This window comes from Hemibagrus wyckioides, linkage group LG07 (genome assembly GCF_019097595.1).
Source record: "Hemibagrus wyckioides isolate EC202008001 linkage group LG07, SWU_Hwy_1.0, whole genome shotgun sequence".
Lineage (NCBI taxonomy): Eukaryota > Metazoa > Chordata > Actinopteri > Siluriformes > Bagridae > Hemibagrus > Hemibagrus wyckioides.
In genome coordinates, this window is record NC_080716.1 from 29112401 (window position 1) to 29134279 (window position 21879).

General features: G+C 39.4%; 1 protein-coding gene across 6 annotated transcripts in view; it reads right to left on the reverse strand.

Annotated features, from left to right (window-relative positions):
- LOC131356740 (carcinoembryonic antigen-related cell adhesion molecule 5-like) overlaps nt 1-21879 on the reverse strand; it is a 46232-nt gene that overhangs the window by 13028 nt on the left and 11325 nt on the right. For 4 of the 6 annotated variants that reach the window (XM_058395926.1, XM_058395930.1, XM_058395924.1 and 1 more), the window contains one exon: nt 1515-1793. In XM_058395926.1, coding sequence (XP_058251909.1) covers nt 1515-1793 — 279 coding nt within the window. Of the gene's footprint in view, nt 1-1514; nt 1794-3089; nt 3384-4852; nt 5132-5540; nt 5577-9568; nt 9654-21879 lie in introns of those variants that run through there. The other 2 variants (XM_058395927.1, XM_058395929.1) reach the window with 2 other exon arrangements.

Consider the following 21879-nt stretch of genomic DNA (forward strand, 5'->3'; position numbering starts at 1 on the left):
AAATACTGGAGATAAAGAAGTTATTGTTCTATTCTATGTAGTATGTTGTGTTTATGTTGTGACTATAGTGAGGTGAAGAAAAGTTCTTACATTTCTCACACACTGGAGACTTCTGATTTTGAATGTACTGGATACTGTGTTTTTTCCCCATCTTTTAAGCATTCTGCATTTTTCTGTGACTTTTGTTATTAAAAATTCCCTGTGTTTGTATCCAATCCCTGTGAGTCTGCTTTGTGATACAGGAACTTTTGAGATGTTGTAGCTTAGTGGAGAAGGTGTTGGACTACTGATTGTAAGGTTGCGAGTTCAAATCTCAGGTCTACCAAGTTGCTTCTGCTGGGCCCTTGAGCAAGGCCCTTAATCCACAACTACCCAGTTGTTTAAAATGTTCCAAATGCCAGAAATGTAAATTATAGGCAAAGATATTATAGTACGTTTTATGTTTCACAGTTATCTGCTGCTAGTAGCACAGTTTATTGTAATTCAAATAACTGAAGATAACTGAAGTTTACAAATAACTGAAGATTTACAGTACGTTTCACAGTAATGGTATTATACCTCCTCACCACCAGATGTCACTGTATCCTGAGTATTAGTCTCACTCTATCACACCATCTGCTTGTCAATTAAATTAGTAAATGAAAATTAAATTGATAAAAAGTAAATTAATCTAGCACAAGGTTCACCTGCTCTGACTTATAAAATAAAATCCTCCTGCACAAAGATCCTCAACCATCTCCTGAGTCCTGTGTTACCCAGGAGAATTACCTAATGACAAGAGGTGGAGACATCACAAAATACAGGGGGACACAAGGAAAATCACGACAATAATCCTCTACGAACAATTTAATTACCTTATACATATGAATAAATAAATGCTGCATTAATCTGATCTTACATTCACAAACACTAGATCAGAGAATCAAGGATGAAACTGAAAACAGGTGAGTATAATCCAGATACATAAGAACAACAACCAATGACAGGACAGGGGCGGAGACAAGACATGTATGAGAAAATGACAAAACCAACAGAACAAAGAAAACAAAAACACAACAGAAACAGATCAAAATATATCTGCAGGGTTGCTCTCTAATGGTCTGGTGGGGACGTGTCCCAAATATCTGTGACTATAAGTCTTTTCCTCTCCAGTCTCTCATTTTAATCACTTTTTTAAAAATAAATAAATATAAAAAAAACACAGCTTGTCATGTTACAGCAAAACTGCAAAACATAAACTCCTCCATCCTGAAGACTTTTATATGTCAGAAAACATAAACTTATAGCTTTACCTCTATACTTTATTTTGTTAAATAAAATGTTTGTAAACTTTTGTATTGGATCTCAACATCAACACATGAGAAATACTTTTAAACACATGTAGTTCCAGATTATTATATTATTTATAACAATAAAAAGAAATCACACAGAATTACAATATAATTAAGCAACATTTATTTCTTAACCCTTCTAACAAACCTGTGATCAAAGTAGAGGAAAAAGTCATGACATACCTCTCACTGTAATCTTGATAGGATCACTGAACTCTGTGAAGTAGTAGTAGACGTTGTTGTTTATCCTGTTTGCCCAACACTTGTACTCTGTTTCTCCTGCATTATTGACTGTCACTTTAAGTGTTTTCACTTGTTCACTGTTCAGATTCAGTAACTGATTATTTTTGTACCAGTAAATCCTCCATCCAGTCTCCTGCTGCAGCTCACAGCTCAGAGTGACGGTGTCTCCAGTGTAGACGGAGCTCTGAGGATTCACTCTCACAGTCGGTTTGGGTTTTCCTGTTGGTATGAAATGAAAAATTATTTGTACAGAAAATAAACAGCTGTGAAAATAATTTGCACAAATTTCCAACAGTTTCCAAATGAAATGAAAAATTATTATTAAGATTACAGCATGAAGCAGGTTTTGTACCATTTCATGTTTTTTTAATTACACTAAATTAAACACTTTGTTTTTAACCTTTAACACTTCATAACAACTTGTGGAGATTCTATTCAATATAGTATGTTGTGTTTAGACTGTAATGAAGTGAAGATAATCTCTTACATGTCTCTGGTTTCAGATTTACTGTATACTGTGTATTTTTGTCTTCTTTTAAGATTAAGAAATAAAACACTAACACTGTTGTAGAAAAATACTGAGTGATGTGCCTGTGTTAAAAAGCTGAGTTACTGTTTCCACCCTGAAGTACAGGTTATTTTCCTATAACAGCATGTGTCAATGATTACAATATAATTCATTAATGAATGACACTCTGTACTTTTCATCCATATCTAGGTACATTTACTGTTGTGGAATGTCTACAAAACAAGTTAGTTCCTGTTCTTGTCACATTATGGGGCTGGAGGCAGATACAAGTGTAGAAGTTCATTTATTTACACAGAAAAAAAGAAACTATAAAACTGTGACACAGAAATGAATCAAAAACAAACTCTATATTAAAGCTGAGGTGGAATAAACACACAGGGACAACAACAATTGCAAGAGAAAGATGTGGTAAAAACAAATGGGCTTAAATACACAGACAAATCAAGGGTGAAACTGAAAACATGTGAGTATAATCTAGATACGTTAGAACAACAACCAATGACAGGACAGGGGCGGAGACAAGACATGAACAAAACCCCACATGGTAGCGTAAAGAATAAGACAAGAGAAACAGTTCAAAATATATGTGCCGTGTTGTCTTCTGGTGGTCTGGTGGGGACGTGTCCCAAATATCTGTGAATGTTCTTACTTACATTATTATTAAGTCATTTTCACACCAGTCACTCCTTCTACAGATGTTTTCTCACCAAACTCTATTTTTAATCACTCTTTTAATTAATAAATATAAAAAATGTAACTTATGTTACAGCAAAACCACATGAACCACCTGTCCTGAAGATTTGTACATGTCAGAATACATAAAGTTATAGTGTGTGTGTGTTTATAATAATAATTATAATTATAATAATAATTTCCCAATTATTTTTAACATTTCAGAATACCAATAAGTTGCTATATAATTAAGCTTACCCCTCTTACCCCTTCTAACAAACCTGTGATGAAAAGAGGAGAAAATCATGACATACCTCTCACTGTAATCTTGACAGGATCACTGTACTCTGTGTCGTAGTAGTCGTAGTAGTGACCATTATAGTAGTAATAGTTTCTCCTGCGTGCTTGACACGTGTACTCTGTTTCTCCTGCATTATCGACTGTCACTTTAAGTGTGTTCTCTTCTTCACTGTACAGATTCTGTAACTGATTATTTTTGTACCACTGAAACTCCCATCCAGTCGACTGCAGCTCACAGCTCAGAGTGACGGTGTCTCCAGTGTAGACGGAGCTCTGAGGATTCACTCTCACAGTCAGTTTGGGTTTTTCTGTTGGTATGAAATGATGAAGGAGTCAGAGCTGCTTTTCACTTTACAACATAAGCAGTAGATTCACTGTGTCTAACAGATGCTTTGAGTCTAAAACAAACATTTATATTTAATATTTCATACAAGATGTTACAGTTGGATGTTTTCTTACACGGCTGGTATTCAGTTTATTTTCTATGTTACAGAATTCATAATTAGATTGAAGTGTAGAAACACTGTATTTACTGATTTTAGATTGTTATTTTATGGATCCTGTACAAATCCTTCACCAACATCTGAACATGTCTGAATTTTCTTAAAAATGAACAAAAACATGTCTTCATACTGTAAAGCCTTGATAGAGAACGTTTTTATTTGCCTTAAAGACACAGAAGAGACACACAGCTGAGAGTTTGTTATTTATCTCCCTTTAGAGGGTCACTACACAAGACAGCTCAAATATTGGAAGGTTTATTGTTCAATCTGACTTTTTTTTTTAAAATGTAACTATTTCTATAAATATGCTAGTTAATGAACATATGTGAGGCTGAATAGAAAGATTCATTTGAAGTTTTTACAAATGGATTCCAGAAAACAGCCAAACATGATCAACTATCAGGTTGTGACAAAGAAATTCTTTTTTTTTCTTCGAGTAATGTGCTTTGACATTTCTCATTTCTAAAAGAATACTTTCTAGTCTTGCCTTGTTGTGTACAGAGCCATTTCATCAAACACAGCAGAAAAAGACAGGTCTGAAGACATCTAGAATCTCTCCAGCTAAGTCTGCTTTTTAAATATTTGATACAAATTTTGGACAGTTACATAGAAACAGACATAGCCCTAATGAATTCAGTTTGTAGTCAGATAACGGTGATCAAAATGTTTGTGATGTTCCTGTGCATCAGTTCCTCATTAAAACAGGGAGGAGTGCTCACACATTTTATACAGATGACAGCAGATTCAGTTATAAAAAATTTAAATAAACTAATACAAAGATATTACTAACTAGAAATTTAGCCAACAGAACAGAAGTGAATCAGGGATTATTTCCCCAGCAGTGTTTGTGTGAACAGACATCAGTCAAGTGAAGAGAAGATAATGAGACTCGTATTTAAATGCTGTGAGGGATTTCTACCTCAGGTGATGAGACAGAGACTGATGTGGATGATGCTGATGCCTCAAATTATCTTATAATAAATCAGATAATGACAGAACCAACACAAGGTGAGATTTACTGCCTTCTTTCTTAATGTTCACTGTGTTCCATTAATCAGACTGACTCACCACAATTATACTGTAAACTTACTATAAAACCCAGATGCTACTGAAAAGAGACATGATGATTCTTGTGAAAGAAATTGGTGTCTACTAGACAGGGAAGTGAAAGTCAACATTAAAGAAACAGGGACTCAGTTACTGACAGCTCAAAATCTGAACCCTAAAAAATAATGTTAACATTAAATAAGAAATAAAAACACCCACAGACTCACCTGATACAGTCAGTGTAACAGAACCACTGATCTGAGAGTATCTTCCGTGTCCTGTGCAGGTGTAGGTACCACTGTCAGAGTCTTCAACAGACCAGATTATGAACTCCTGCATTGCGTAGGCTCTCTTACTTCCATCTATATAGAGTCCGTAATTATTTTTCATCCAGCTGTACGTCCACTGAGTGTCTCCTCCTCCCTGTATGTCACATCTGAGAGTAACAGTCTCTCCAATGAACACATGTGTATCAGGCTTTATGGACACCACAGCTTTAGGACTCCCTATAAAACATTCTGTTGTTAATAAACCTTACATAAAGTCATTCCCAAGTCTACACTACTAATATCATGTTTAGAGTGAGTATGAGTACATGTTTTTGTTACTTGTTGATACTGATATGTGTAACCAGCTTAATATTAAGAAATCAGGGGCATCATGGAGCATTTTATTTAGTAATGTAATTAAACTTGTGCTGTTTTATATTTAATATGTTAAGACTTTTAAGCAGCTTGAACCTATTTGAGTGTAAAACTATTTATTCAAATCTGATGTTGCAGCCATCCTCTGATTACAGCTATAAAAACTGCATTAATAAATAAGGAACAAATGAATAAATTGTGCACAAACTTCTCAGCATCAAAACAAATCAAATCTGCAGACAATATAAAGTATAAACTATATATAAATCACCTTGAGCCTGGGACACTGGTATAAGTGAAATCAGCACTGAAAAGGGAACAGAAACAGAACATGATGTAAATATGGAAAATATTCAGTCTATTAAAGAAAACAGAACATTTTAGACACACAGAACCCACAAGATTAAATCTTATACAGGAAATCTAAACTACCTTCTGTAAGAAATACATTTTAACTCTTTAAATAATAAATAAACAAAAACAACAATGATTTAGAAAAACGTCACTATTCTGCTCATGAAGGTGTTTGTTTTATTTTATTGCACAAAGCAACTAAATATGCACCAATTCTTATTATTATTAACTGTAATAATCTTAGATCTTAAAGAGAGAGAGAGAGAGAGAGAGAGAGAGAGAGAGAGAGAGAGAGAGGAAGGAAGTATCTCACTTCTATTTTTGAGTGATTTTCTTACATTTTTTTGCAGTGTGGAAAGAGAGAATAGAGAAGTGTGATCAGACTGGTGGAGGTTTTATTTTCATGAAGATAAAGCAGTGGTTCACTTAATAAAATTGATAAAAGAGACAGGGTTTAATTTCTTTACTTTTTAATTGTTCATTGTTCAGGCTGTTTTGTGTGAAAAGTTTAATTTCATTAAAGGTCTGTACACTTTTATTGGAGTAAGAGATTCTGGTCCATTTTCTCATTTAGAAGTGGTTCCACTCCCCTGTTTGTCTCCTCTTTTGGTACAGTCCTGCCCACCTGAACTGCACCATGAAGGAGACATTTCCTAATACATAATCTGTAATATTGTATTTCCTATAATTAATTATAATATAGTATTTAATCCTTTGTAGCACTGCAGTTGAAACTAATAGCATCATTTATTTACTTTTTTAAAACTCAGTTAATTACAAGTTAATTTAGTTCTTAAACCTTAAATCTTAAACCTGCACTGCAATGGTAATGGTTCACTATGAGCATGTCTAAGCGGCTGATGGAAAAAAAAGCATGCCTTGTCTGATGAAGCACAGTTTCTCTTCCATGATGTAGATGATCAGAATTTAGTGACAACAGCATGTATCCATGACACCAACCTGTCTTATGTGAACAGTTCAGGCTCCTGCTGGTGTTTTCTTTTACTCAATTCATCCTCTAATACCAGTCAAGCATTGTTTGAAGTGTGGTCCATTTATGGACAAATTTTACCAACTTATAATGGCTAATTCAACTAACATAATGACAGCATTATACTGTACCATATAACAAAGCACAAAGTTCTCTCAAAGTGCCATGAATAAGACTGTGAGTTTAGGATATTTCGGTGACCTCCTCAGTTACCAGACCTGAATCCGATCACAACCTTTGGGATGTGGAACAATCCAAAATTTACAGCATGAATGTGGATGGGTTTGGGGACATTACAGTAATTGTATACTAATAGAATAATATACCCTGTAATAGAAATAGGATAATGTTCAAGTGATAAATAGTGTTCCTAATAATTTGGCTAGTAGCTATGTTCTGAATTCTTTTCATGCTGAATATTCATTTTGTCTCCAACTGACTCCGCTGTGGTCAGATTCCTTAACCAAATTTCAAGCTCATAGTTTATGAGTTCATGCTGATGAAGTGGACTGTGTGTAAGAAGTTCAGTCACTGGATGAAAGGTCAGATCTCACCAATCTGCTGAAAAAGACTGAAGCTTGATGCCTGTAAACTCTGCTGATTTGTCCAGTTGGCATCGTTCTCATTTCATCTCAAGCATTTCCTGCTAGCAATGCACAATTCATGTGCTCCTTGCTAAACCAGTCAACCAGGGGTCATTTAGCGAGTTATACACCACTCTCATGCATGAGGCCAATAGACTGGAGTCATTGCAGGACATTTTCAAATTTACCTCTCCACCCAAGATTGCCTGTAGTTTAGCTGAGGTCAGTACACTTAGTCAGTTTCACAGTGACTGTTCTCACAGTCTCACAGTGTACAGTTCATCCAAATTACAGCCGCGTTTTCTCACCAGGTCAGGAACATATGATGATATAATCCAAAATTTATCATTCCTTTAACGGCTACCTCAAGTTTAAAATAGATTACCAACTTGCTATTTACTTAAAAGGCTCAAAATGGTTTAGCTCCCATGTATCTAACCAGTCTTCTGAAGTGCTACAATCCATCATGCTCTCTAAGATCACAAAACTCTGGATTTCTGGCAGTTCCCAGAATACCAAAGTCCACTAAAGGTGGTAGAGCGTTTTCATATTTAGCTCCTAAACTTTGGAATAGCCTTCCTGACAGTGTTCAGGGCTCAGACACAGTCTCCCAGTTCAAACGTAGATTAAAGACATATCTCTCTAGCCAGGCATACACATAATTCATCCCATAACCTTGTGCTCCAGTACATCTGATCAAATGCACATCATCATCTAGTGCTTGATAATATTATAGACAGCAGCTACGCTAATTCCTCTCCACTTGCTGCTCTTTTTCTACCCATCCCGAGGCATTTAGCGATTGTGCCACCTCCAGTTGTGTTCCGCTTCATGAAGATGCGACTTGAATTAGCCAAGCCCATGAGGACTTAGAGGATAACAACTTCTTAATCAAAACAAAAAATAACACACTACATATGCTGTGTCTCGATCATTGAGCATTTCAAAGCTCTGGCATGGAGGAGTTGGTGTTAAATCTATAATGAACTCCCAAAGACATATCAACTTATTGCCATAGTTTCCTCAGGCTTGATTATTAGGGATAAATACAAATAAATGTAAATATAAATCTAATATTAAATCTTGAACTTTTTGTTGTACATTTCTTATACTCAGTAAAGTTGCTTTGAAATGATTTCCATTGTTAAAAGCACTATGCAAATAAAATGTAACTGATTCGGATAGACCACAACAGCAGGTGATCACTCCTGTCAGATGAGAAAAGGAATCCAAGCCCAGAGTGGACACAAGCTCACCCAAACTGACCATTTGAAAACTGGACATCTGGTCTAACGCATCTTGATGTTTACTGGATGATGCAGGAGGTAGGTTTAGAATTTTGCATCAACAAATTGAATGCATGCAATGTGCAAATAGCTTGAAAAGACAGTTATTACTTTAACACATCCAGTTTCACAACTCCTCCCGTTCTTCACTGCTGATCACACAGCTCAGAATTAAAAAAAGAACCTAAACCACAAATGACAAATTGTCTCTGTTCTCAGTTCTCTAAAACTGTCACTGTGCTCTGTGTGTGTCAGTGTACAAGGCTAATGAGAAGGGTTTATTTCTGCATAATTATTTGATAGATTTGATACAGTAAGTAAATAAGTAAATAAAACTAGACAATAGTTGTGTTGGTGTTATTGTGTATCAGAATGAACTTATTGCACTAAGATGCTTGCAGAACAGACCATAATAGTAACAAAAATGTTACTGTAGGTTGTGAGAGAGTTTCTCTGTTTTTCAGTTTGGACAACTTTTGGTTTAAAAGAGTTAACAATGTTTAGTTAAATTTACCAACATTATCAACAGTTAAAAAGCTAGTTATTGTTTTCACACGTCCATCTTCACCCCCCCCCTTTTTTCACACATCCGTTTCTTCGCAGCTGAATTTGCTCTCTGCACACAGGCCTCTAACACTTTCCCTGCTCTTTGTGTATTAATGTGTATTAGAGTGAACTTGCTGTACTGAGATGTTTCCCTGCACAGACCATAATAGTAACAAAAATAGAAATGTAGGTTATAAGGCATTTACTTAGAATTTCTAGTTAATGTTGACATGAATTTGTTAAAACCTTTCTGTATACAGGAAACACCACCAGAAGACGACCCCCAGGTACAGATTCCAACAATACAGACTAATTTACTCTCATTAGCTATCATAGTTACTGAGAGAAGTTACACATGAAACTAAACCCTTCTCATAACAGATATGGAGACACTGATCCACCTGAACAGTCATGCTGAAGTACACACAATGTCCTAATCACACAATAAGATCATCACTCAGGACATTCAGACTGCAGATGAACAACTTTATACCCCACCACTCACTCTAATGAAGACACAAAGAGAACATTTACTCACAGAGTATCACAGAGAGTGGACTGAGCTCCATCCTGTCCTCTAATGACTGACTGACTGACAGAGCAGTGGTGTGAGTTAAAGTCTTACCACTTCCTGTTTGCTGATAGACTGAGCGTACAGAGAGAGAGAGAGAGAGAGAGAGAGAGAGAGAGAGAGAGAATGAACATATGTACACTGATCAGTCACAACACTAAAACCACCTGCCTAATACTGTGTATGTCCCCCTTGTACCACCAGAACAGCTCTGATCCCTCAATACATGACATAATGTCATAGCATAATGTTCATATTGTTGTTATTGTGTATTGTACAAGTTGTTTGATGTTTTGGCAAATTGATCCTGAAACTTTCATAAACTGAATCGAAAGAAGCAACCAGTCAATGCCATCCTCCTATGAAAATGTGCAAGTAGTATTACCGTATATGGCCGTCCCTCGCGCATGCGCAGTTCAGATCAGACGGCGGTTCCCCTCCATGCTCGAGTCTCCTGCTTGTAGTCCATGTGATGTTCTGCTCTTGTCAGGACCGTGTTACAGCAAGACAAAAGTCACAACTCATCCAGATAGTTGAAGACACTTAAGGTAAGATCAACTAAGTTCCGATTATAAATGTACTTAGTGTTAGCTTTATATTGTAGACTTCAGGAAGAAAGTATGTCCGGGGGCGGGGCTAGGGGGAAACAGATCCCCAAACAGAGTTGGACACAACACCGGCATTACTTTTGAAAACTGCCACAGCAGAAGAAAATCCTCACAACTGTAACGTTAGCAGAAGAGACTGAACAAGCTTTGTCTAAATAACTAAGCGCTAGGCAACTAACACGTCGAGCTAGCATTAGGGCTAATGTTAGCTAGCTACAAATGTTGGTGCCAGGTTAGCTAGCTAGCACGTTAGCCGTCCTACATGACGGTCATGTTAAATCAAGCAGAAACGAGCTAACGGCACCGATACAGTTGGGAATATTTTCTTCTGCTATGGCAGTTTTCTAAAGTAATGCCCGGTTAGCTCCTAACGCTAACTCTGACTGAAACCAGCGTTTAGCTAACGGTAGCTAGTTACCATGATGGGACAAAGCTAGCTGTTGGATAGATGTGTATCTGCTGCCTTTATATTGTTTATACAGTTTATGTATTTTGTTTACATTTTTATAAAATCACTTTTGTAATTGAAGTTAAGCTGTGTTTGTTATTTATACCTTTATAGATTGTTTTGTTTGTTGTATGTTGCGGGACTTTTATTTTGAAGCCTCGGTTCCGGGTCTCGTGCAGATGCTGATTTAGCCGGAGGGTTTTAGCAAATAAATTTTATTCTAGTCATAAAAAGGACTTAAACTATCATAAAGAAGATTTAAAGACTATTTCCCTTTCTCACAGCATTCAGCCAACGAGGTATTTGTTTATTTGTCTGTATTTTATGTCTGTAAACTGCCATTGCTTCTGTTCCTCACGTTGCTTGTGTTTTGTTGTTAATACTGTGTTTAGTTTTCACGCTGGATTTGAGGAAAAGTCTTCAAATAAACCAGTAACAGGAGAACCACGTGTGTGAGGGAGAGAGAGAGAGAGAGAGAGAGAGCGAGGGAGAGTTCAGTTCTGGGTGTTAATGAGTCTGATGGCTTGAGGAAAGAAACTGTTACACAGTCTGGTTGTGAGGGTCCGAATGCTTCTGTACCTCTTTCCATACAGTAGGAGGGTGAAGAGTGTGTGTGAGGGGTGTGTGTGGTCAGTCACAATGCTGTTGGCTTTGCAGATGCAGCGTGTAGGGTAAATGTCCGTGATAGAGAGAAGAGAGACTCCAATGATCCTCTCAGCTGTCCTCACTATGTGCTGCTGGGTCTTATGATCCGAGACGGTGCATGACGAAGCTCTCTATGGTCCCTCTGTAGAACACAGTCAGGGTGTAGGGAGGGAGATGGGCTTTCCTCAGCCTCCACAGGAAGTAGAAGCACTGCTGGGCTTTCTTGCTGATGGAGCTGGTGTTGAGTGAGCAGGTGAAGTTCTCCACCTGAAGTCCTCTTCACGTTGTTCTGCACCTCAAACCGAGCACAGAAGCTGTTCAGCACATCTGGTAGGAGTTGTCACTATCACAGGCAGGTGATGATGTCTTGTAGTTTGTGATCACCTGGTTGTCCTGGTTAGGGATCCAACAATACAGTTAACCCACGGTTCAATACGTACCGCGGTTTTTAACCACAGTTTTTGGTTCGGTTCGGATGGCTTGGCAAATTAAAGTTTTTTTTGTTTTTCCCATTATTCTTTGCTTTGGTGAGAAGAAAAAAAAACTGTTTTTAGTTGCAATTCTCTTCATTTTACTTAAATGCAAAAATCAACTTGTACAAATTCATAGTGTACTGAAAATAGTGAGGTATAAAAATTAGCGCTTGTATGACTTTATTACAGCAGGCGGGTTTGGAGTACCGCGCTCTTTTTTTCCCAATCCGCTCTGTAATGACCAGTGAGGGTGAGATAACTCTCTGTTACCCGCGAGGTCCAAGTATCTGTTATTAGAGCAAGGCCTTGTGCTTTAGCCAATTTGGTTTTGATTTTTTTTGCACGTTTTTTCATAGAGTTCAGGAAAAAAGTCCGTGTCGGTAGTGTGTAACGCTTTAATAAGTTGCTGATAGCCCACATCACCGATCACAGAAAACGGCTGCAAATCTTTAGCGGTTATTATATTATAATTATTTTTTGTGTCTCTCGGAACCAGTTGTGTCTGAATGCTGGAAGGAATCAGATATGGACTGTTACTTTTTGGGTACCTGTGTTACCTGCTCTGCCATCCTGCTTCCACACAGTGATATCTCTGGGTGATGGAGCTGCAGATGTGTGGTCATGTTGGAGGTATTTCCATGTCAGTAGGTAACTCGTGTGGAACAGTGCTTAAACACAGTCATTTTTTTTGTTTAGCATTTTTGTTTCATCGGCATCATAGTCCACAACAAATCCGAAATGTCCCCACACCACAGATTTTAAAGACAGCACTGCTTCCTCGTGTTTCTGTCTCACTTCACCGCTCTCCAGGGTTAGAGTGAAATCTGACACCAGCATCGCTAGCATGGTTACCGCCCCTAACTTTAGCACTCACTGATTGGATATTTACTCGCGGGACATACAGTACAGGCAAACACACAGGTGGTTCAGAGAGTAATAAACCACATGGTTATTATTGTTTTAAGGAAAAACCGAAAAACCGCGGTTCACATACACGTATTGAACTGTGGAGGTCGTACCGAACGGTTCAATATAATATTGAGTATTGTGGCATCCCTAGTCCTGGTTTCAGGACAGCCGGGAGTCTCCACTGTCCTGAAAGTGGCTTGCTTGGTGAGACTGGTGTGACTACAGTAGAGGTGACAAGCTCCTACTCTGAACTGCTCTTTGTCTGACTGGATTGGAAATGTTAATGTCTGCCACTGGTTTTGGTTTAATCTAAAACAAGTTATGATTAAACATGCAGTAATCTACTGTTACTTTTATTAACAAGTATATATTTTATCTAAAAGCAGCATCACAAGTTTATGCATTAGAATATTACAAGACACTAGCAGACACTGAATTGCATGCAGCTTCTAGTTTATTCGTGACCACATGCAAGTCTCAGATATCACAGATGGAACAGAAACAATGATCACAGCTACATGGCGACAAACTCATCTAACCTTCAGAGAGGTTTCTGAACGTCATAATTGTGTTTGTTATTGTTAACATTTATGAAATATATAATTGTTTCTTTTTCCTCTCTTGCAGCTGCAGTAATGAAATGGAGCAAAGACACAGCCGAGGAGACGATCAAACAACATGCTTCAGATCTCCTTAATCATGCAGCAGTGAGAGAGAGAGGGATTGGTGTTTATTTATTAATTGTTATTCACTGCAGTGTGAGTTAACTTTCAGTTTTCACACACACACACACACACACACACACACACACTTGCTGAACTGTACATCATTACACTCCCTTCACTGTTCCCACATTTCTTTTTAGACTGCTGCTACAACAATAAAACACAATGATCTGTTTTTCTGTTAACTGTGTATTGTGTTTACATCCACAGCATTTTACTATTGCACTTTATTCATTACAAAACTGTGTAGTGGTCAGTGCTGCACTGTCCCTGGTCAGTTATTGTACTGTACTGTACTGTCTTGCACTGTTTACACACATGCACTTTATGTAGTACTGTGTAGGTCTGTGTAGTGAACTTAGTTCTGTGTTGTCTCCTGTAGTTGTGTGTTTTATGTAGCACCATGGTCCTGGAGGAACGTTGTTTCATGTTACTGTGTACTGTACCAGCTGTATGTGCTTCAAATGACAATAAAAGCTACTTGACTAAACACCAGTGACCTGGAGTCCCAGTTAATGACGTCCGCTCGTAACAACGAGTCTAAAGTCTTTACTTATGGTTTAGTAACTGGATACATGGAAATATTCTCAAAGAAATCCTTATTTTAACTCATTTCAGCACTTTTCAACACTCTACACAGTTCTGGAGCACATTATTCTCACACCAGTCTCTTCCCTACACAAATCTTTTCTGATTGGCTCATAACAGATCCATCATAACAGGAGAAACTTCCTATTGGACAATCAAATAAAAACTGTTACAACAATTACATTTCACATGACTGAACACATTCATACTCAATATATCCTTCTTACTATATTATATTTATTTATGTACATTTCATTTATGTACAAGTCAGACACACTATAAAACCAATAAAGCTTCATGTTATTAAGATTAACATAATTTTTATTGCAGAATATCACACTGAGTAAGTGTTGTAAACAGGCAAAATATCTAAATGTACATTCATTTCTCACGGTCTGCTTTATTTATTATTATAAACTTTCTCATTCATGCAATTATCAAAATCAACCAATCATGTAGCAGCAGCACAATGCATACACTCATGCAGTAACGCAGACACACACACACCAGTCTATATAGATTACACAAAAAGTAAGCCTTGTTGGTGAGAGAGGTCAGAGGAGAATGGTCAGACTGCTTGGAGCTGACAGGAAGGCTACAGTAACTCAGTATGTGGTGGTCAGTGACTGAAAAGTGAAACTAAAATGTCTTTGACTCCCTCTAGTGGTAACTGCTGTATGGTTTTAATCCAGACTAAAAATGTGATATTCAGAGAGTGACTGTTATGTGGTGTGGGGCCAGGGTGTGTCAAGCCTACCCTATCAGAAGCTTGACCCACCCTGGCCCCACACCACATAACAGCCAATCACAAAATTTGTGCAATATTCAGTTTTTTATATATATATACACACTACCAGTCAAAAGTTTGGACACACCTTTTAATTCAATGTTTTTTGTTTAAGGATTTATTTTCTACATTCTAGAACAATACTGGAGATTTTAAAACTATGAAATAACACACTTAACACACACATGGACTTAAGTAATCCATATGTAATGACAACAAAAAACAGTCAGTTGTTATTTTAAGACACGAAGGTCAGGTGTTCTGGAATAGTTCTTGCAAGAACAGTATTGTCCAGTGCATTTGCAAAACCCATCAAGCACCATGATGAAACTGGCTCACATGAAGACCATCCCAGTAAAGCAAGACCAAAACTGACCTCTGCTGCAGAGGAGAAGTTCATTTAGAGTTACCAGCCTCAGAAATCACCAATTAACAGCACCTCAGATTAGAGCCGTTATGAAGGCTTTACAGAGCGTCGGTAGCAGACATGTCTCAATATCAACTGTTCAAAGGACATTATTGTGTATTTCGGCCGCCTTCAGCATTGTTTTACAATGTAGAAAGAAATAAACATCAGGAAAGACCATGGAATTTGAAGGTGTGTCCAAACTTTTGACTGGTAGTGTATATATATATATTACCTTCTCAACTGCCTGTTTTTTTTTTTTTAATCTGTTGAGACAGGTGACCAGCTCATTCGCTTATTCATATGCTACCATTGAGGTTAATGAACGTGCTGAATTATGAAGCAATAACGACAATAACAGGCAATATATATATATATTGCCTTCCCCCTCGGCCCACTTGGAATATCACTTGGCCCACCCTTCATCTTGTATCTGGAGCTGGGCCTGCATCCAACCAATGATTTGCTCCTTCACATCCTGCACGCTAATGCAGTCTTTAAAAAGCAGGAACAATCTGCTGAAGCAGTCATGTGTTTTACACAGTCGAGACTTAAGAGAATAAAATAATGAGTCAGTACATGGAAGTGAAGGAGAATGATTGGATCATGGATGAAACATCACTACATGTGAGAGTTTCCTTAAATCCCTGTAATATTTTATTAGACCTGATATCTATCATGTGATTTGTTGTAGAATAGTTTTAAATGTAAGCTGATGTAGGGAACGAAACATGATGAGCTTTAGTTGAGCCCACAAATAGTTTTCTCTCTGAATATCACATTTTCCTTCATCACACAGCCAGCAGATTTTTCCCTTGTTGGTTTTCATTGAGCTAGGTTAGGGAGCTCTTTGATAATTCTTTATTTTGTAGTTCACGTGCTCTCAGTGTGTGTCTCGTACGTGCAGCACATTATAACTTCTCTATCCTATAATAGGAATAATCTAATGGGACAGTCTAGTTATTTACATCCACCTTTCTGATACACCTGTACAGGTCAATAAACAAGCCAAGGCTGAGTTTGTACACTGGTATCAGGGGTCTTTATTTTACACACACAAGGTTAAGGGCAGGGTTAGGTGCACTACAGGTGCTGCAGGTCCAGATACAACTCTGATTGGAGAAAAAGTTTGTGGAGGAAAATCCACACAGTGGACTCTTTTACTAAATAAAATATTAAAATGGCAATAGGCTTTCACAACTCATTCAAAGGGTCTTCACCTTTATATATACATTATTTCTCACATACATAACCATAAACAGTATGACAGTGAAATGTGAAATTGTCTATTCCTCATTATTTAACCAGAGAAAATTGCATAAAGAAAACTACAGCAGTACAAATACAGTAGAGGTAGAACTAATAAGTTCAGCACCATATTTCAGATAACAGTCAATAAACTTGTTTTTATATTGCATACATATTAAGCTTAACTTCCTTGGTGCATGTCCTAGCACTAAACATACTAGTCTTTACTTCCTCTCAATAATGCTAGTTTTCATCTTGTACCTAATCCTGTTTGAACCATTAGGTACATTCTTTTAAAAAATATTTCTTAATTTTTACATTTTTAATAATGTTCTGAATTAATGGGATGTAAGCTTTATTGGAGATTACACACACAGTAACTTTCACCTCATGAGGAGGTTTACAGGCTTTAACTAAACAAATCCATTCAGAACAGTGAGGGTGTCTATAAGATGCTGAACAGGACATTAAAATGAAATCAAATCAATATTATTTTAAAATCCACACAAAACCATAAAAAAATAATGAAAAGAATTATAAAATTATATTTTCAGGAAAATGAATCCTCTTTTTATAGATGAACTTTGCTCACTCCGCTATGACTGCATTCTCAATTCTGTCTTCATCAGTGTGAGCTGTTAAAGAAATTTAAAAAGTCATTTCTTTCATTTCAAACTTTATTCCATGTTTTTATACCAGAAAAGAAACCAAACTGTATTTGACATTGTCCTTAACATAGATTTAATGATTTTTGTAATTATTATTTTAGAACAAATGTGGATTTTTGCAATTAAAATGACAATATTGAGACAAAAGCTTTCTAAAATGTTTTTTTTCACACTAATTAAAGTCATAATGCTTGTCATGTGAAACGTGAGATGTACTGAAAGAGTTCTTACCTCGAGCTCTGTAACAGATGAGCAGCAGAATGATGGTCACCAGCAGATATGGAGAGACCGTCACCACACTACAGATCAGCATGAGCACTGAGAATGGAGCTTCTACACCTGATGGACCTAGAGCAGAATAAAATAATAATGTTTTATTCATGCTGAACTGTTTGTATGTTTTAGCTCAATCTGCAGTACAAATAAATTCATTTATTCCTGTGTGGACAAGTGTAACATAGCATGTTTTATGGAAACTTACAAAAACTCATAAAATCACAGTTGTATTTAAATTAATAGTTAAATTATTTCTCACATCTGACTGAGATCCAGCTTTTGGGTGACTCTCCTCTCTCTGGTTCTTTACAGTGGTAGAAACCTTCATCTGACTTTGAGACAGTTTGGATGATCATCTCTCCTGTAGTCTGGTTCTGGAGAACTGATCCATCTTTATAGAAATCAGCTCGGAGGTTTGAGGGATTTGGGTTGTGATATAAACAGCGTAGAGTCAGAGGATGTCCCTCAGTCACAGGATGGACAGGACTCTCCAGGATCACATCACCATCTAGAACACAGAAAATCACAAACAAGGAAATCCACACACTATGATGTGTCTGTAGACAATAAATAAAAGTTCTCTAATTTATCTGCATATAACTTAAACCCTCTAAACCTGTGGAGTCTGCAGAAAACTGCCTACACTAGCTCATGAGAAAATATTCAACTAAATTATGTTTGCATCAGTACAGATATATATGAATATTGGATATTGATTCAATTTCATATTTATTTAAAAACTAGTATCTACTACTAGCATACATGTACTCATTCTCAGAACATTTTTCTTTTCCTTTAACATTAAACACACTACATGAAGACTCACCATGCACTGTGATGTTGACAGGATTACTGTTTTCTCCAGATTCAGACTCACACCAGTAAACTCCAGTGTAGGATGTGGAGAGGAAGCTGATGTTACATGTAGATCCTGTAACTGATCCCCAGTGTGAACAATCTAACACTCTCTCACTGTGTGTGTATCGTCTCACTGTCCATCCAGTAGAGTTACTCTGGTCCTCACAGCTCAGTGAGAGAGAGTCATTAGTAAAGTGTTGAGTTCTGCTGGGATTGATGATCAGAGAGACTGGAGGAGATTCACCTTAAACACAGAAAAGAGCCATGCAAATAAGAACAAAAGGAGAGAGGAAATGAAGAATATAAGGAGGCAGATCACTAGAAAATGACTGTAAAATTCTGTAAACTTGTGGTATTTATTTTGCAGTAAAAACTATTATTTTTACAGGACTGTACTGTAAATGATTAGGAAGTGAGAACAGCGAAATGAGACAGTGTACTGGTGTCTTAGTTAGCTGGGGAAGGAACCAGACGGGTCAGGTATGCACTCAAAGGGAGATTTATTTGTGGCCAGAACACAAAAACGTCCTTGAAGGCAAAGGAATCAACTCAGGAAATCACGTCTAATACCAAAACTTAGACAAGCAGGAAAAAAGGCTGGCATCAAGCATAACGTGACACTCGAAAACAGACGCTAATACTCGCCGCTGATTCTGGCGAGTTTGGCCTTTAAATACAAATTCTGGCTAATTGCCAGCAGGTGCGGCGGCGGCATTCAGGTGACTAGGGCGTGGTGACGTCACAGAGACCCGCAGATCCGTGACAGTACCCCCCTCCCCACGGGCATCTCCAGACGTCCGGATTCGACGACGGGGTCGCCCCCGGCCTCTGGGAGCGGGCCGGTCCGGTCGACGTTGATGGAATTCGGAGAGGAGCGTGGGATCAAGGATGTCTTCACGATTCACCCACGACCTCTCCTCCGGACCGTATCCTTCCCAGTCGACTAGGTATTGGAGTCGGCTGCCCAGTCGTCATGAGTTGAGGATTTCCCGGACCTGGTAGACTGTGTCGTCTGCGACCACCTCTGGTCGCTGCGATTCGGCCGTCTCTGTGGAGGAAGGGAGAATGAGGTCAATATAGGGTTTTAGAAGTGATGCATGAAAAGAGGATGAGATCCGATATTGTGCCGGCAGGTCCAGTTCAAATGTCACTTCATTTATGGTGCGTCGGATGGTAAAAGGTCCGATGTATCGGGGGCTCAGCTTTCTACAGGGAAGTTTGAGCTGCAGATCGCGCGTAGAAAGCCAGAAAGCCTTGTCTCCTGCCTGGTATAGCGGTGCTTCCCGCCTGCGGGTATCGGCCTGATGTTTGTGCCGGCTTACGGCGCGGTGCAGATGAGTGTGTGCCGATTCCCAAACCCTCTCACTCTCTCTGAACCAGTAGTCTATGGCGGGGATTTCTGAAGGTTCTCCAGACCACGGGAACAGAGGTGGCTGGTAACCGAGCACGCACTGGAACGGAGTGAGTCCTGTAGTGTCCTGGCGAAGTGAATTCTGTGCGTACTCGGCCCAGGGCAGGTATTGGCTCCAGGTATTCTGGTGATCTCGGCAGTAGGCACGCAGGTAGCGTCCGATCTCCTGGACCTTGCGCTCGGTCTGGCCGTTTGTCTGGGGATGATAACCAGAAGGTAGACTGATTGATACATTTAATTTCTTAAAGAAACTTCGCCATACCTTGGATGTAAATTGGGGTCCCCTGTCTGATACGATGTCCTCTGGAATGCCAAAATTTCGGAAGATGTGATGGAAGAGAGCTTCAGCCGTCTCTAAGGCGATAGGTAAACCTCGGAGCGGGATAAGTTTACACGCCTTGGAGAACCGGTCTACCACGACGAGAATAGTGGTGTAATTTTCGGATGAGGGCAAGTCGGTGACGAAATCGACTCCCAGATGGGACCAGGGCTGATGAGGAATCGGGAGTGGAATGAGCTTGCCCTCTGGCAACCGGCATGGCGTGCATATGACGGCACAGACCGAGCATCCCTTCGCAAAACGTGCAACTTCTCGCGCCATGTTCGGCCACCAATACCTGTTTCTCAGGAGTGAGAGGGTTCTCTGTCTGCCCGGATGCCCAGAGCCCGGAGAGGAGTGCAACGAGTCCAGCAAGCGTAAACGACAGGATGCGGGCACATAAATTTTCCCCTCCGGGCTTCCCGGCGGAGCAGGTTCCTCCGAGGTGGCGGCATGGATCTCGTCATCAAGGGACCATAGAATGGGACTGACGAAGAGCTCAGGCAGTAATATGGGCTCTGATTCTTCTAATTTCTGCTCTGGGGTGTGGACACGTGACAGAGCATCTGCTTTGACGTTTTTATGCCCCGGGCGGTAGGTAACCATAAATTGAAACCTTGTGAAGAAGAGAGCCCAACACGCGGATTTATTCGCTTGGCTTCTCGGAGGTATTGGAGGTTTTTATGATCAGTGATCACTTCAAACGGATGTTTAGCACCCTCGAGCCAGTGCCGCCATTCCTCTAGGGCTAATTTGATTGCCAGTAGTTCACGATTCCCAATATCGTAATTTTGCTCCGCCAGGGATAACTTCTTTGAGAAGAAAGCGCATGGACGGAGTACCGCGGGGTCGCCCCCGCGCTGAAATAACACTGCTCCGACCCCCACGGGGGAGGCGTCTACCTCTACTATGAACGGGTAAGTGGGATCGGGGTGTGTTAAGGTGGGTGCGGAACAGAAAGCGGCTTACAGATCTTGGAAGGCGTCTCCGGCTTCGGCGGTCCAGTCAAGTTTCTTAGGACTGTTTCGAAGAAGAGAAGTAAGCGGGGCAGCGTGCTGGCTGTAACCTGCCACGAAGCGACGGTAAAAGTTTGCGAACCCCAGAAAGCGTTGTAATTCTTTGACCGTTTGCGGCTTTGGCCACTCCCTCACGGCTTGTACTTTGGCTTGATCCATCCGAATGCCGTTGGCGGATATAACATATCCCAGGAAATGTATTGAGAGCTGATGAAATTCGCATTTCTCCAATTTAAGGAAGAGGTGGTGTTGTCGAAGACGAGCGAGCACCTGCCGGACATGATGGATGTGTGTAGCGTGGTTTGGGGAATAAATTAGGATGTCATCTATGTACACCACTACGAAGCGATGTAGCATGTCCCGAAGAATCTCATTCATGAAGTTCTGGAAAACTGAGGGGGCGTTGGCGAGACCGTAGGGCATGACACGGTATTCATAATGTCCGGCAGGGGTGATGAAAGCTGTTTTCCATTCATTGCCATGGCGGATTCGGATCAGGTTATACGCGCTCCGGAGATCAAGCTTGGTGAAGATGCGTGATCCTCGAAGTTCTTCAAGTGCCGCAGGGACCAGAGGTAAGGGGTAGGTGAACTTCATCGTTTGGGCGTTTAGTTTCCTGTAATCGATGCAGGGCCGTAGTCCCCCATCCTTCTTAGCCACGAAGAAAAAACTGGACGCCGCCGGGGAGGTAGACGGGAGTATAAACCCTTGGTGTAACGCTTCCTGAATGTACTCCTCCATCGCTTTATGTTCCGGGACAGACAGAGGGTAGATGTGTCCTTTGGGCATTTTGGCATCAGGCTGGAGCTCTATCGCGCAATCCCATGGCCGGTGCGGAGGTAGCTTAGTGGCGGCGGTCTTACAGAAGACGTCCCTGAAGTGCCGGTATTCAG